The sequence below is a fragment of the Macaca mulatta genome, chromosome X, assembly GCF_049350105.2.
Source record: "Macaca mulatta isolate MMU2019108-1 chromosome X, T2T-MMU8v2.0, whole genome shotgun sequence".
Classification (NCBI taxonomy): domain Eukaryota; kingdom Metazoa; phylum Chordata; class Mammalia; order Primates; family Cercopithecidae; genus Macaca; species Macaca mulatta.
Window position 1 is genome coordinate 160,441,288 of NC_133426.1, and position 15,827 is coordinate 160,457,114.

Below are 15,827 nucleotides of genomic sequence, written 5' to 3' on the forward strand. Positions count from 1 at the left end.
TTAACCGGGCGTGGTGGTGGGCACCTGTAGTCCCAGCTACTCAAGAGGCTGAGGCAGAAGAATGGCATGAACCCGGGAGGCGGCGCTTGCAGTGAACCGAGATCACACCACTGCACTCCAGCCTGAGTGACAGAGCGAGACTCCGTCTCAAAAAGTTAAAAATAAATAAATAAATAATAAATAAATAAATAAAAGCAAACAAATAAGAAAAACAAAGCTTGAAATATATCTAATAGATAAAGGGCTAATCATCACATATATAAAGAACTGCAAATCAGTAAACTAAGAGCAAATAACCCAATATAAAGACGTTAAACGGTAGCCACGGACATCTCAGACAAGACGAAAAACGAAAGGCAGTAAAACCTATGAAAAAACGTCTAATTGCAAGGTGATCAGGGAATAGTAAACGAAAAGCAACGATTAAATACTATTTTCTCATCCACCAGAACACCAAAAATTAAAAAGCCTAACAACGTCTAGGGCTGGTGAGAATGTAGCAGAAGGCGATGTCACATACTCTGCAAGTGGGAATCTAAACAGGTTCAGGGTTTTTTTTTTTTTTTTTTTTTTTATCGCAATTAGGTGGCGTGTTAAATTTTTTTCTTGAGACGGAGTTTTGCTCTTGTTGCCCAGGCTGGAGTGCAATGGCTCGATCTTGGCTCAACGCAAGCTCGACCTCCCAGGTACAAGTGATTCTCCTGTCTCAGCCTCCCAAGTAGCTCAGAGTACAAGTATGCGCCACTATGCCCAGCTAATTTTTTTGTATTTAGTAGAAATGTGTTTTCACCATGTTAGTCAGGTTGGTCGCAAACTCTTGACCTCAGGTGATCCACCCACCTTGGCCTCTCAAAGTGCTGGGATTACAGGTGTGTGCCACTGTGCCCAGCCACTTTTTTTTTTTCAGATGGAGTCTTGTTCTGTCGCCCAGGCTGGAGTGCAGTGGCGCCATCTTGGCTCACTGCAACCTCCGCCTTCCGGGTTCAACCAATTCTCCTGCCTCAGCCTCCCAGTAGCTGGGATTACAGGTTTCCAGCAAATCCCTCTGAGCCGCCCTCGGGGGCTCACCTCAGGAGCAGGGGAGCAAGAGGTGGGAGGAGGAGGTCTAAGTCCCAGGCCCAATTAAGAGATCAGGTAGTGTAGGATTTGGGAGCTTTTAAGGTGAAGAGGCCCGGGTTGATCCCACAGGCCAGTATAAAGCGCCGTGACCCTCAGGTGATGCGCCAGGGCTGGCTGCCGTCGGGGACAGGGCTTTCCATAGCCATGGCCCAGCAGTGGAGCCTCCAAAGGCTCGCAGGCCGCCATCCGCAGGACAGCTATGAGGACAGCACCCAGTCCAGCATCTTCACCTACACCAACAGCAACTCCACCAGAGGTGAGCCAGCAGGCCCGTGGAGGCTGGGTGGCTGCACTGGGGGCCACCGACCACCCACCTGCCCCGCCCAAGGGAATCTCTCTTCTGCACATCCCCACCAGCAGAGGCTTTCTCCCATAGCTTTTCAGACGACACGAATCCAGGGGTCCTCTCCGAATCTAGAAGGACACCATAATATCGAATATGCATTCGCAAGCCACACAGGCTTCCCAGCCTCTTTGAGAATCCATGGCTGGGGAAGAATTTATGTGCTGTTTCTTTCTGGCCCGTAGATGAGTGTGTTCACTGCTAGCAAGTAACCTCTCATTCCACAGAGTCCCTCAGCTTCCTGGGGAAGAGTCGGGTCTGTCTTTACATTTGAAGCCAAAAGGAGGCAACATACTGACACACCCAAGGGAGGCGGGAGGGTGGGGAAGACAGCAGCAGAGGGCAAGAAACTTCTAGAACTTCGGGGTCGGCAGAGATTGTAGCAGTCATTTTGTTGAACTCTATGATGGGGCCACACAGCTTTTGGCTGCACACCTCTGGGGGAAGAGGCTAGATTGGCGCCCAGGGCCACCTTTCCCTTTGGAGCAGTCCTGGGAGAGAGGGCTCAGGCACAATAGAAAGCTGAAAGCTCTCATCAGGGCAGCCTGAGTTCTGCCATTGGCAGTTGCCCAATCCAAAAGCTGCACGCAGGCCCTCAAAGAAGCTGAGGACGCCAGTGACCTCCCTACTCCTGGCCCTCTCCCCTGGCCCCTCCTCCAAACCAAATTCCTTTGGTGCCTTCAAGAACATTGTGAAGGCAGGGCGCGGTGGCTCATGCCTGTAATCCCAGCACTTTGAGAGGCCCAGGCGGGCGGCTCTTGAGGTCAAGAGATAGAGACCATCCTGGCCAACATAGTGAAACGCCATCTCTACTAAAATTACAAAAATTAGCTGGGCTTCGTGGCACACGCCTGTAGTCTCAGCTACTCAGGAGGCTGAGGCAGGAGAATCGTTGAACCCAGGAGGCGGAGGTTGTGGTGAGCCAGGATCGTGCCACTGCACTCCAACCTGGTGACAGAGCGAGACTCCGTCTCAAAAAAAAGAACATCATGCAGGCTATGGGGCTGTGGTTTCCAGAAACCACGCCAGCTCCTTGGTTGGCAATAAATATCCCACTGTGGGGTGGCCAGGACCGAGTGCCAATTAGTGACAGAGTGCCCAGACCAAACCGGCTGAGGATCTTGCAGTTGACCTCAACATGACTGTGCCCAGAATTTCCTTGGTGGCAATGCAACAGTCTCTTCCTAGATGCCCCCAGACTTCATCAATGCATGATGCTTCAATGCACTCTTTTCAAATGTCCGGGTGGGTTTTTTGTTTTTTGTTGTTTTTTTTTTTCACAAAACTTCAAGCATCTACTAAAGTAGAAGGAAGAGTGTAATAGAGTGTAATGAACCCCGGTACCCATCACTCAACTTCCACAGTTTCATCTCATTTCATCTGTAACCCCTCCACTACCCTTTCTTCCTGATTCTTGGAAGCAAATCCAAGACCTCACACCCTTCCCTCTGTAAATCTTTACTATGTTACTCTAGGAGAAAAGGGATCTTCTCAATACATAACCACAAGTCATCATCACACTGACGAGTGTAACAATATTTCCTGAATAGCTTCAAATACCTAATAGTGTTCAAAAAATGTCATACGTATTTTCAGTTTGCTTGAACCAGGGCTCAATTGAGGTCCACACATTCAGATTGATTGATAAGCCTTTTGACTATCTTTGAATCTAGAGGTTCCCGCTCTATCTCCCTGCAATTTATTTCTGAAAGAAAGCAAGTCGTTCATGACGTAGCCTGACAGGCTCCTCTGACGTTGTTCATTATGATTTTTCTGTAAATTGGCAGTTGATCTGAGGGTCTGACCAGAGGCAGGTTGGATTTGTTGGTGTGTTTTGGCAAGGAGAGTGTCTCTTTTCAGGGGTGTTGGTGGCTAGTGAAACTCAACGCCCATACCAATTAAACCACTGCAGTGTGGATGGAAAATGATGGCATTTGGACACCTTACCCTGTCTTCACCTATTGGTGACCAAAACTTTCACATCTTCACAGGTCTTCTTCCCCTGAGGGTATATGCCACTAGGTAGTGTAGTAAACCAGTGTGTTTCAAGTCCCTTAGAACAGTCCCTCTCTAAGTGATAGGCCACTCAGTGGATATGCATTTAGTTTCATTTCTTTTGTTGCTGATTTTCAGAGATTGGTCTTTCAATTTAAATTTTTATTTTATTTTATTTTATTTTTTCAAGACACTCTCACTGTGTCGCCCAGGCTGGAGTGCAGTGGCGTGATGTCAGCTCACTGCAACCTCCGCCTCCGGGGTTCAAGCGATTCTCCTGCCTCAGCCTCCCAAAGAGCTGGGACTACAGGTGCCCGCCACCACGTCCAGCTAATTTTTTTATTTTCAGTAGAGACAGGGTTTTACCATGTTGGCCAGGCTGGTCTCAAACTGCTGACCTCAAGTCATCCGCCCACCTCAGCTTCCCAAAGTGCTGGGATTACAGATGTGAGCCACCGACCCCAGCCACTTAAATTTTGTTTTATAATTATGTAATAAAACAGCTAAAAGTTTCAAATTAAAATCTAGAAAAGTTGGCCGGGCGCGGTGGCTCAAGCCTGTAATCCCAGCACTTTGGGAGGCCGAGACGGGCGGATCACGAGGTCAGGAGATCGAGACCATCCTGGCTGACACAGTGAAACCCCGTCTCTACTAAAAAATACAAAAAAACTAGCCGGGCGAGGTGGCGGGCGCCTGTAGTCCCAGCTACTCGGGAGGCTGAGGCAGGAGAATGGTGTGAACCCGGGAGGCGGAGCTTGCAGTGAGCCAAGATCACACCACTGCACTCCAGCCTGGGCGGCAGAGCGAGACTCTGTCTCAAAAAAAAAAAAAAAAAAGGTGTACTTGAAGAAGTCTGGCTTCTCTGCGCCACTGCGTCCCCTTCTCCCCCTGCTGCTGCCTTCCCTCTCTCCCTGTATTTCCTCGAATCACTTTGCCTGGGAGTTGACTTTGATTCTCTTGCTCGTTGCTTCATAAAATCAGTTCCAGAACTTTCACAAGGGCGAGGCAGGCCATTACACCAGCTCTAGTTGCACTGGTGGCAGCTCCTGTCCCCTCCCCCACTGCTGCTGGGACCTGTTCTCTCCTTTGCCCCCTTGTCCCTGCACTGCCCAATTTGGACCGCAAGGGTTGCCAGGGAAGAGAACTGGCTGCCTTGTTTTGAGAGGTCACAGCACCTAGATTGCTCCAGCCCCTTGCACTTGCCTACAGGCCAGAGCGTCCCAAACCCTCCCAGTCTCAGCTGCTCTTCCCCAGTTCACCCGAAGTACTTCCCAGGGAAGAGCTGCCGACAGTTTGGGGGTTCTCTGTTCTTAGGTCCATCAGCAACCCCATTGCTCCCCTCTGCTTCCTTCTGCATGGAGACTGACACCACGAAGGCCTTCAATTGTCAATGGTCTGTCCCTACTGCTCATACTGAGGGTTCCTGGGGAGCCAGTGCCAGGTATCAGAATTGCAGACATTGTCAGTGGGTTTCTGGAAGCTCCTTGTGTTAGGAACAAATGGGGCCCGTGCACAGAGGGCAGCAGGGGCCTTGTGGGATCCAGCTGTGCTAGGGGTGAGATTTATCTGTCTCTCCTGGCCGGAGCCAGGAAATCCCCATTTTTCTTAAGCTAGCTTGAGTTGGACTTTTCTAACACACAACTAAAGAATCTCTTGATAAATCTTGGGACTCTCCATGAGGCCTTATATGGCAGGAGGTCTGTGGCTTGCAATCCCTTCAAGTAATCTGCCAAAAACAATGTTACGACAAAGGTCCTTCCAACAAAAAAGGTGTAGAGCCCTAGCAAACTCCTACAAATCAAAAGGAGAAGTAATGCATTTGTAGGCCCAGCTACTTGGGAGGCCGAGGTGGGCAGGTCACTTGAAGTCAGGAGTTCGAGACCAGCCTAGGCAACATAGCCAGACCCCATCTCTACAGAAATAAAAAAATTAGCCATTGCGGTAATGCGCACCTGGTAGTCCCAGATACCTGAGGGCCTGAGGCAGGAGAATCACTGGAACCCGGGAGACAGAGGTTGCAGTGAACCAAGATCACACCACTGCACTCGAGCCTGGGCGACAGAGCAAGACTCTGTCTCATAAAACAAAAAACAAAACAAAAAAAAAAAAAAAAGAAAAGAATAAAAGAGAAATTACCATAGATTGGGTGGCTTTTAAATGACAAATTTATTTCTCACAGCTCTGGAGGCTGGAAGTCAGGGTGCCAGCGTGGTGGGCTCTGGCAAGGAACCTCTTCCTGGCCACAGATTGCCAACAATTTGTTGTATCCTCACAGGGTAAAAAGAGAGCTAGAAAGCGCTCTAGGGACTCCTTTAAAAAATTAAAAAGTTTTAATTAAAAAAAAATTTTTTTAATATGAGATGTTGCCATGTTGCCCCGGTTGGATTTGAACTCCTGGGCTCAAGAGACACTCCTGCCTCAGCCTCCCAAAGTGCTGGGATTACAGGCATGAGCCACCATTCCCAGCTAATTTGAACTGTTCCCAAAGGCTCAAGTGATCCTCCCACGTTGACCTGCTGAGTGGCTGGGGTTACAGGCGTGAGCCACCATGCCCAGCTTCTAGGGCCTCTTTTATAAGGGCACTAATCCCATTCATGAGGGCCCCACTCACTCTGCACACATGAACTGAATGACCTGCCAAAGGCCCCACCTCCTAATACCATCACCTTGGGGGTTGGGATTTCAACACAGGAATTTATGGGGGACACGCACATTCAGATCATCATGAACAGTAACTCCTATATGTGACAGAAGGTGACAGAGGTGGGTAGTGGTCTTCCCCTCAAGGGGGTGAGTTACCACTAGTTGGGGAATCTGGAAAGGCTTCTGGAAGGCAAATGCATCTGAGCTTGGCTTTACACGAGGAAAGCGTCTGTCTATGGAAGGGCAGAGGACTCTGGGAGGTAGGAGGTAGAGCTGAGGCGAAGGGAAGAGGGGAGCAGGGAAGCGGGGTGACTGCACACTGGGAGCAGGGAATCAGTTTGGGGAGATGATGAGGAGTTCCGTTAAGTTCAAGGTGCCAGTGCCGGTGACCAGCAGGCGATGGTCTCTGGCTTGAGCGACAGGATGGAGGGAAGGCTGTCGGTCTGAGGATGGGCAAAGCTGGAGGGAAAGAGCCAATTGCAAAGGCAGGAGGGCAGGAGGGGGAGGGGAGGCCTTGATGGGGCAGGGAGAGGTGAGATCGGCATTGGTATAGACAGGCGGGGCTGCCGCCCAGCTCCTCTCTCTCCTCTGCCTCCTGCCCCCAGGCCCCTTTGAAGGCCCCAACTACCACATCGCTCCCAGATGGGTGTACCACCTCACCAGTGTCTGGATGATCTTTGTGGTCATTGCATCCGTCTTCACAAATGGGCTTGTGCTGGCTGCCACCATGAAGTTCAAGAAGTTGCGCCACCCGCTGAACTGGATCCTGGTGAACCTGGCAGTTGCTGATCTAGCAGAGACCGTCATCGCCAGCACTATCAGTGTTGTGAACCAGGTCTATGGCTACTTCGTGCTGGGCCACCCTATGTGTGTCCTGGAAGGCTACACCGTCTCCCTGTGTGGTAAGCCAGTCGGGGCCCAAGCTCAGCAGAAACCATTCATTCACTCTGCAAGCCCCTCCGACCACCTCATGATGAGCTGGGCCCAGCTTCTCCTGTGGGTCTATCTCCCTCCACATCTGTGCCTCACATCCATATAACGAAGGGTTCTGGAGGTTTCTATCTGGACAGTCACATTAAATTCAGCTCCCTTCAGTCCAACATACCCTGAGTTCCTACTCTTGAGTCAGGCTCTGCCCGGGAACAGCCAGTTCGGAGCTATGGGGTTGGTGTGGGAGGAGACAGATACAGAGCTAGACAACTCCAGAACAGTAGGGGAGTGGGGACTCTGGGCACTCTGGACAGAACTCCCCTGCAATTAGGGATGCCTGCCATTTCAGCTCACCGGCATCTGCTTTTCCTGGAGGAGACACAATTCCCAGATCCTCTCCCCATCCCCATCACTAATATATCTGTGGGCCATGATTCCGCTCAGGTCAGCAGACAGTGGCCGAGAGGTACCAGTGTGCCAGGCTCTGTGCTAAGGAGGGGGCCCTACACCCAGACGGCGACCACACAGTACTGTCATCAGTCCTCTCAGACAAGAAAGGGCCTGGGGCAGGTGGTGGAGGAGCAGGTGGGAGCAGTTGGTGGTTCCAGTGGGCAGAGTACCACCAAGCAGCCGTGGCTGCCAGACACAAGGTGGCCAGGCCCAGGTCTTGGAGGCCTCAGAGGTCACACCCAGCAGCTGGAACTTTATTTCAGGAGGAGGAGACCCCACATCCAACAGGAGCAGCTCCTGCTCTTGCCTCCCCTCGTCTCTCTTAGCAGCCTCCCCACTCCCTGTTAACTGCCTTGAATTGTACCCACGATGGCCCAGACCAGAGAGGGCGTTTGTCCAAGTCCCGGCACTACCCTGACAGTCTAGAAGGGGAGCCAAGGGAAGGTCAGGCAGAGAAGGTCCATCCCCAGATCTGAGTGCTCTCTGCAGCAGGCACGGCCTCGGTGGTCACACGACCCTTCCTGAGTGCCCCCCTGCATCTCCGCCCACGTCTATCTCTGTTTCTGCCAGGGTCTCCCGCTCACCCTTGCCTCTGCTCATGGTCTGTTCCTGGGTCAGTCAGGTGCCAAGCAGCCAGCACTTCCCCACCAGTTTTGGTCCACGGATGACCTTGGCCATCTGGGAAGCCTATGGACCCCATCTCAGAGGAATTTTTGCAAACGCATAAAATGAGACCCCCAGGATTACAAAGGCAGCAAATTATATTGAAAAACAGTTATCGAAGTATTAAACATTCATCAGTAGCACAGTCTTTCTTTAAAAGCATTTATTGGCCAGGCTCATGCCTGTAATCCCAGCACTTTGGGAGGCTGAGGTAGGAGGACTGCTTGCCTCCAGGAATTTGAGACCATCCTGGGCAACATAGTGAGACCTCTTCTCTACAACAAATAAAAACAGCTGGGCGTGGTGGCACACCGGTAGTCCCAGGACTACTCAGGAGGCTGAGGTGGGAGGATCACTTGAGCTCTGGAGGTCAAGACTTCAGTGAACTGTGATGGCAGCACTGCACTCAGCCTGGGCAACAGAGTGAGATTCTGTCTCAAAAAGTAAATAAAAATAAAAGCATGTATTAAACGTATTAGTGACACCACTCAGTACTAAAGTATTAAATAACAGGATCCCGCCTGACAACCACTGTTATTTCAGAGTAGTGATGAACATAAGTGATGCTCAAACTGTCTGCCACCTCTATGAATTGACAGAAAAACATCTGTGACCTCTCTCGCTGACCGAGTCACGGGTACTGCTAATACTGCCACGTTCATAATGGAAGGAAATGCCCAGTGTCTGTTCGAGGTTGATGGAGAGAAAGATGTCGTTTTTTTCCACCTCAGTCCGTGGAGCCCTGAATTCTGTGTGCAGACGTTTGGGGTCTAAGCAGGACAGTGGGAAACTGTCTCCACCTACTGCAGAGAGGGAGCCGGGGAGAATCTAAGGCCTTTACAAACGCCTAAAGGAACATGGGTGTGTACCGGAAGGAGGAACACAGGAGTCTACACAGGGCCTGATTCCTTGCTCTTGGCTGGGACAACAACAGCTCAGTGTGGCTATGCTGCTCTGGACGTGGCCACCAAGAGTTCTGTCATTAGAGGAAGGGCTGGTGGCCAAGAGGGCGAGAAGTGGTAACAGGGCTCCTGTGGGTGAACAGGCACTGGCCACTGTGTCTGTGGCTCTGGCTTCCCTTTTGGTGCTGGATGTGTGGAGGTTGAGGACAGAGCTCCCTGAGTTCTGTTCCCAGATTCGAGATTCTAAGACTGGGTTGGCAAGAAACCCGCTGGCCAAACTGGGAGCTCTAAGCTCCTGCTCCAGAGGGAGAGCAACAGAGGTTTAAGAGGAAAGAAAGAAAGGGGGAGGAGAGGAGGAGAACAGAGGAGCAGAGAGTAAGGCGCTGGGGTCAGTGGGGAAGCAAGGCGGGAGGAGAGGCTGAATGACATGGGGAAGGAAGTGGAAAGCAGGAGTTAGAGAAACAAGCTGACCCAGGGGCCTGCTCACCCTGGACCTGAAAACACTCTTTGGAGACTTAGGTTTTACAGCTGGGTGGGAGGACACCTCCTGATTTTGAAAGCTTTCGGCTGGTCGGGGAAGGGAGCAGTGACATTGAAGGCTGTTCCACCTTTGCTTCGGCACAAAGCCCTCATCTGTCTGCTCTCCCTGTAGGGATCACAGGTCTCTGGTCCCTGGCCATCATTTCCTGGGAGAGATGGATGGTGGTCTGCAAGCCCTTTGGCAACGTGAGATTTGATGCCAAGCTCGCCATCGTGGGCATTGTCTTCTCCTGGGTATGGGCTGCTGTGTGGACGGCCCCGCCCATCTTTGGTTGGAGCAGGTAAGGGTGCAAGGGCGCAAGATGGAGTGGGCAGGGTCAGACTCTGTGACCTTAAGGCAAATCACTTCCTTTCTCTGGGCACCTCTGAGCATGCAACGTCTATCAATGTATGAATGTGGCTGCAACATAGAAATGGATCTGTGGTCCCCGAACCTCTGGAAACATATTTGTCCCAAGCACGATCGGGTCACAGGAGCACACAGAGCTCGGGCCATCAACACAGCTGTCAGTGAACCGACAGTGTGTTTGCATTCCAGGTCTCTTTCTTGCACATGCTGCCCCACCCCGCCCCCACCTTTCAGAGGCTGCTTGGGTCATAGATCCACCTGGGCCTGCAGAGCACATGTCCTGGCCAGGCCAAGCAAGTGGCTCAAATGTTTGATTGGGAGGGACTGGATGGACAGCATTTCACTGTTTTATCAACAAGCCCGTGAATAAGTTCTCGTGGTGTTTGGAGAGGGAATGTTCTTTTTTTGGGAACGTTCCATCATTCTGGGAAACAAACCTTGTGAAAGCCTGTCTCTGTCTCCCACCCTCCTCATGCCGCCATGCCCCACACAGTTGCCTGTTATCAAACATGTGTGGCGAGCTGACCCTGATGGAGGCTCTCCCGCGGGTTGTCTCATTTAATCCTTCAGGCCACCCAGTGAGCAGGGCCTTTTATTTCAGTCATGGCCTAGCTGACCTCAGATAAAAGACTCAGCTCTTCACGGGTGTTCTCAGAAGGTCAGGGCAAGATGGAACCTCACACTCCGTTTGTAAAAAGGGGGAGTGATTGGGTAGATGAAAATGTTCTGGAAGCAGATAGTGGAGATGTTTGCACAGCATCGTGAATGTACCAAAGGTCATAATGGTACTTTTATTTATTTTTTTTTTTTAGACAGGGTCTCACTCTGTCACCCAGGCTGGCACAGTGCAGTGGTGTAATTATGGCTCACTGCACCCTCGACCTCCTGGGCTCAAGTGATCCTCCCACCTCAGCCTCCTGATGAGCTGGGACTACAGGTGCCCCACTTTACCCGGCTAATTTTTTTATTTTTTGTAGAGACAAGATCTCACTGCGTGTTCCAGGCTAGTCTTGAACTCCTGGGCTCAAGCAATCCTCCTACCTCTGCCTCCCAATATGCTGGGATTATATGCGTGAGCCATTGTGCCTGGCCTATAATGGTACATTTTATGTTATGTACATTTTACCAGAATTTTAAAAACAGGAAAGGCATGACATCTAAAAATGGACAAGGATTTACCAAAATCCTACCCAACGGTTTTGTTTTGGGTTGATGCAAATGTTCTGGAAGCAGAGGTGGTGACTGTCACAGAATTGATCACTTCAAATCAGGAAATTTCATGCAGTGAATTTCACCTCAATTTAAAAAAACAAACTCCATCCGAGTCAGCACCATGCCTGAGCTGGGGGTCCTGGGTCACTGCCCCCTGCATCAGGACTGGCTGCTGGCCCTTCTCTCCAGGTACTGGCCCCATGGCCTAAAGACTTCATGCGGCCCAGATGTGTTCAGTGGCAGCTCGTACCCCGGGGTGCAGTCTTACATGATTGTCCTCATGGTCACCTGCTGCATCACCCCACTCACCATCATCGTGCTCTGCTACCTCCAAGTGTGGCTGGCCATCCGAGCGGTAAGCCCCCCGATTCCTCCTGGCCTCAACCCCCTCCTGCCCCTAAGTGTCTCTGCCCCCAAATCAGTCCACTGAGACTCCTAAACTATTTTTTTCAAAAATCATTAGAGAAGAGGATTCTACCCCTATAAGAAAATATTAAGATCCAGCGATGAGAATCAGGCGATTCCTTTGGGGCTGTACCACTGCCTGCAGGTTCAGCCCCAGCCCCGTTGTCCTCAGGTCTGTGAGACGGGAAAGCACTGCCACTCCCTCCCTGGAGGAGTCCGCTAAGGGAATAGAGGTGTGCCTTTCCCCGACCCCGGACAGTTCTCCCCGGGGTGGAAAGGCTGCCTTTCCCACAGAGTAGAGTGGAGCAGCCACATCAGCAAATGACACCTGCAAATCAAGGCATGTTTTTATGAGGCTGCCACCGGAGTACCCTTGTCCCTTTCATAGGCTGTGGGGCCGACCAAGGAGTGGACCCGAGTGTGCCATTTGACCCCCGACCCACTCTCCACCCTCCATATCTGGCCCTCTGCCTTGGGAAGCTGATCCTGTCCACAGCCATCACCCCCTACCCCTAGACTAGGTTACCACCGGGAGCCCCTGCGGGACATCAGGCAAGCGAGGAGAGCAAGGCTGGTTCTTTCTGTTAGCAGTGGGAGCCCTTTCAGGGTGGTGGCTTTCCTATATGAAGCTACCTGTGCCCACAATTGGATGGGCATGCCTGCTGAGCTCTCCCTAGAGGAGTCTGTGAGCCTGTGAAAGGCCCCCTCACCCCACCACCTTGGGCTGAAGGCTCCCACACGTACCCAACCATAGCTTAGGCTGTATTAGTCTGGGATGGTGGAGCCCCAGCTCCAGAATGTGACCCTAGCCCTGTTATCTTGGCCGTCCCCGCATTCCAGCCCTCACAGTCCCTCTCTCATCCCCACTCATCTGCCTGCCATCAGTCCCTCATCCCTGGCAGCTGGTTGCTGGCCTTTGTGGCCTCCCCCACAGTGCCTCTGCCTGGAGGTCATTCGTCTCCTTCCTCCCAGGCATGAAGGAGTCACCCCACCACAGCTGCCCTCAGCCACAATGAGTCCAGGGCAGGATTTAGCCCACAGAGTGGCCAACCTGGCCTAGGAAGCCTGAGGGATGTGTATGCATTGCTCTGAAACTCCCACTGGGCACCCCGCCAGCCACGGCTTTCGCCTCCCCCGCCATCTCCATCTTGTTAGCTCCTTCATTCTCCACGCCCAGTGATCAGGTCCGGCCTCCATGCTCAGGCCTGAGCGCAGGACAGGACAGTCTGTTAAGGGATCAGGTGAAGCAAAGGAGCTTGTTAGATCCAGCTCTGAGGTTGTCTTAGGCCAGGCCTAGCTACGTGCCACCTCCAATTCTAGAACTCCCCCAGGGCCAGCCTGAGGCCGCCATGTCTGCCTGGGACCGGCTATGCACGACTCAGGGCTGGAAGCTGGCTGCTGGGCTCCTCTCCTCCTTCCCACATCTCCCTATGCCTGGGGCACCTGCCTCTTGCTGCCCCCCAACCCCCGACTCACTGTCCCTGTCTCCCTCAGGTGGCAAAGCAGCAGAAAGAGTCTGAATCCACTCAGAAGGCAGAGAAGGAAGTGACGCGCATGGTGGTGGTGATGTTCCTGGCGTTCTGCTTCTGCTGGGGACCCTACGCCTTCTTCGCATGCTTTGCTGCTGCCAACCCTGGCTACGCCTTCCACCCTCTGATGGCTGCCCTGCCAGCCTACTTTGCCAAAAGTGCCACTATCTACAACCCCATTATCTATGTCTTTATGAACCGGCAGGTAAGCAACGCCATCAGCAGATCCCACTCAAAATACTGTGTGGCCTAGAAGGACAGAGTGATGGCCCCACCTGGAATCATGTCTCTGATGAGAAGCCCGCGGAGCATCTGGGGGATCCCCCAGGGAAATGACCGGGAAAGGCTCAGCATGTGACCCAGCCCCAGTCAGAGCTCCAGCTGGCCCTTAGCAGAAGGCTTAGGTGCGCCCTCTGGAATCCTTTATAGTCTCAGCCTGAGGGTGGCATTTCCCAAAGCGTCTGTGTGCCATGTGCTCTTCCTTTCCGGTGGCCCTAGAACTATGGCTGCCGAGCTTCAGGGGCTCCCCTGGCGTTCAGACGCTCTAGGAGTTGGTGAGCCCTAGGTATATCCACCCTACATGTGCCCCTCTTCTGTTCAGACTCAACCCTTCTCAACCCTCATCTCTCCATTTTCAAACCATAACCTCTGGAATTTGTCTTCCTATAAGAACAAAAGTCGGCCCTTCTTGGCTACACTGACCAAGAGTTCAAGAGCTTTCACGAGTTCGTGGGTTAGTTCAGTGGGGAAGTGCTGTGGTCCTGCCCAGAGGCAGCCTCCTTAGCTGACATACTGGGCCTCAGCAGCAAGCTGCTCACACACCTAAATTCCCCTACCTCCTGTAGGTTACAAGCTTCATTAAAGCGCAGCTGTGATGTGACTCGATGGTGGCCAGAAAGGTGCGCAGGGGCCTCCCATTTCACCAGGCCCAGTCCATCCCTTCCACTCGGCTCTTCCTTGCTCCTCCATCTTAGAGCCACTCAACGGCTCCAGCCCCTTTGGCTCGGCTTTGACTCACACAAGCCAAGTCTGCAGAGTTCATTAAAGGTTCATTCTCTCTGGTAACTTTTAAACAGTAAGTAGGACCAGGCCTGCAGTGGATTTCCGGGAACTCGCTGTAGCACACTGATGCCCAGAGTGTAGTTCTATCCCTGACCCCCGTTTCCTGACTTTCATGAGGATCTTTTCTAGGTTTCTGGGATCCTAAACTATCTTGCCAAGTACTATCTTTACTGGATTATTTCCATTCTCCCTTCCAGAACTCCCCCTCCTAGACAGATGTTGGCACTTCTGGACCTCACCAGGCCCCCAACTCTGCTTTCACCCTTTCCACATAATTATCCTGTCCTGACACATTCTGAGAGAATTTTCTGGAACGCAGTTCCAAGAAGACAGGAAATTATGCTCAGGACAGAGTCTGGCACACAGCAGGTGCTCAAGCAGCAGCTGCTGGATGGATTCCTCAACCCTATCTCCCAGCTCTTCAGCTGAGCTGATTCTGCTGTTCATCCCATGTCTTATGTTATTAATTTCAACCATTATGTTTTTTAATTTTGAGAGTTTTGATGATAGAGGGAGGTAGAGCTAGTCAAGAGTAGGCCTGAAATAATTAGAAAATGCCTTTGGTCTGGGTCCTCAAAGCATTGCGGTTACTTCAGTGATGACACAGGACATGATTTGAGACATTCATATGGCCCAGATCTCTTTGGGGTGAAGCAGCAAAGACAGACCTCCTCCTGGTACCGGAAGACTCTTGCCTGGAGAGATGAGGTAGGGGCTAGATTGTCATTACCTAGGCCTCACCTTGCCCCAGATCCATGGACTGGAAAAAACATGACAACCACATGCCTTTTCATTAACATTTCTCTGAGCCGCTCACCAGACAGTCTGGGACAGGTCACCACTGCCCCTTAGCTGTCACTGTGGATGACTGCCCTGCGGCTGCCGTCACAAACTACCACAAACTCGGTGGCTTCAAACCACAGAAATGGATTCTCTCACGGTTCTGGAAATCATGAGTCTGAAATCAGGGTGTTGGCAAATGGAAAGGTTTCCCATGGAGGCCGAGAGGGAGAAGCAGCTGCAGGGCTGCCGGCAGTCCTTGGCACTCCTTGACTCCAAGGTGTGTCGCCCCAGTCTCTGCCTTCATCTTCACGTGGCCATCTTCCCTCTGTCTGCATGTCCGTGTCTAAGCATTCCTTTTCTTATGAGGACACCAGTCACTGGATTAGGGCCCACCCGGCTCCAGTGTGACCTCGTCTTAACCTGAACACATCTTTTGGGGAACACACTTCAACCCAGTGTAGTCACCATCAACTGCTAAGTCGGATGACATCCCGGCGTGTGAGGGAGAAATAACCCAAGCCTTCCTCCATCCCCCATGGCGTTTGGAATGGGTGAATGGAAGGCTCGGGCACGTACGTGCAGCACGGGGCTCCACCCTTTCCTGCTCTGCTCAATAACACTTTCTGTCCTTCCAGTTTCGAAACTGCATCTTGCAGCTTTTTGGGAAGAAGGTTGACGACGGCTCTGAACTCTCCAGCGCCTCCAAAACGGAGGTCTCATCTGTGTCCTCGGTGTCGCCTGCATGAGATCTGCCTCCTACCCATCCCGCCCACCAGGGCTTTGGCCACCTCTCCCTTCCCCCTCCTCCATCCCTGTGAAATAAATGTAATTTATCTTTGCCAAAACCAACAAAGTCACAGAGGCTTTCACTGCAGTTTGGGACCACCTGAGCCTCTGCGTGT

At 51.9% G+C, this 15,827-nt stretch overlaps 1 protein-coding gene across 1 annotated transcript; it reads left to right on the forward strand.

The window, feature by feature from the left end:
- Positions 1 to 1,181: 1,181 nt before the first annotated feature.
- Positions 1,182 to 15,766, forward strand: LOC114675006 (medium-wave-sensitive opsin 1). The gene is made up of 6 exons (XM_028842323.2): positions 1,182 to 1,375; positions 6,706 to 7,002; positions 9,698 to 9,866; positions 11,336 to 11,501; positions 13,046 to 13,285; positions 15,561 to 15,766. Exons 1-6 carry the CDS (start codon positions 1,219 to 1,221, stop codon positions 15,669 to 15,671), a joined length of 1,140 nt encoding a protein of 379 aa, XP_028698156.2. The 5' UTR covers positions 1,182 to 1,218; the 3' UTR covers positions 15,672 to 15,766.
- Positions 15,767 to 15,827: the final 61 nt, after the last annotated feature.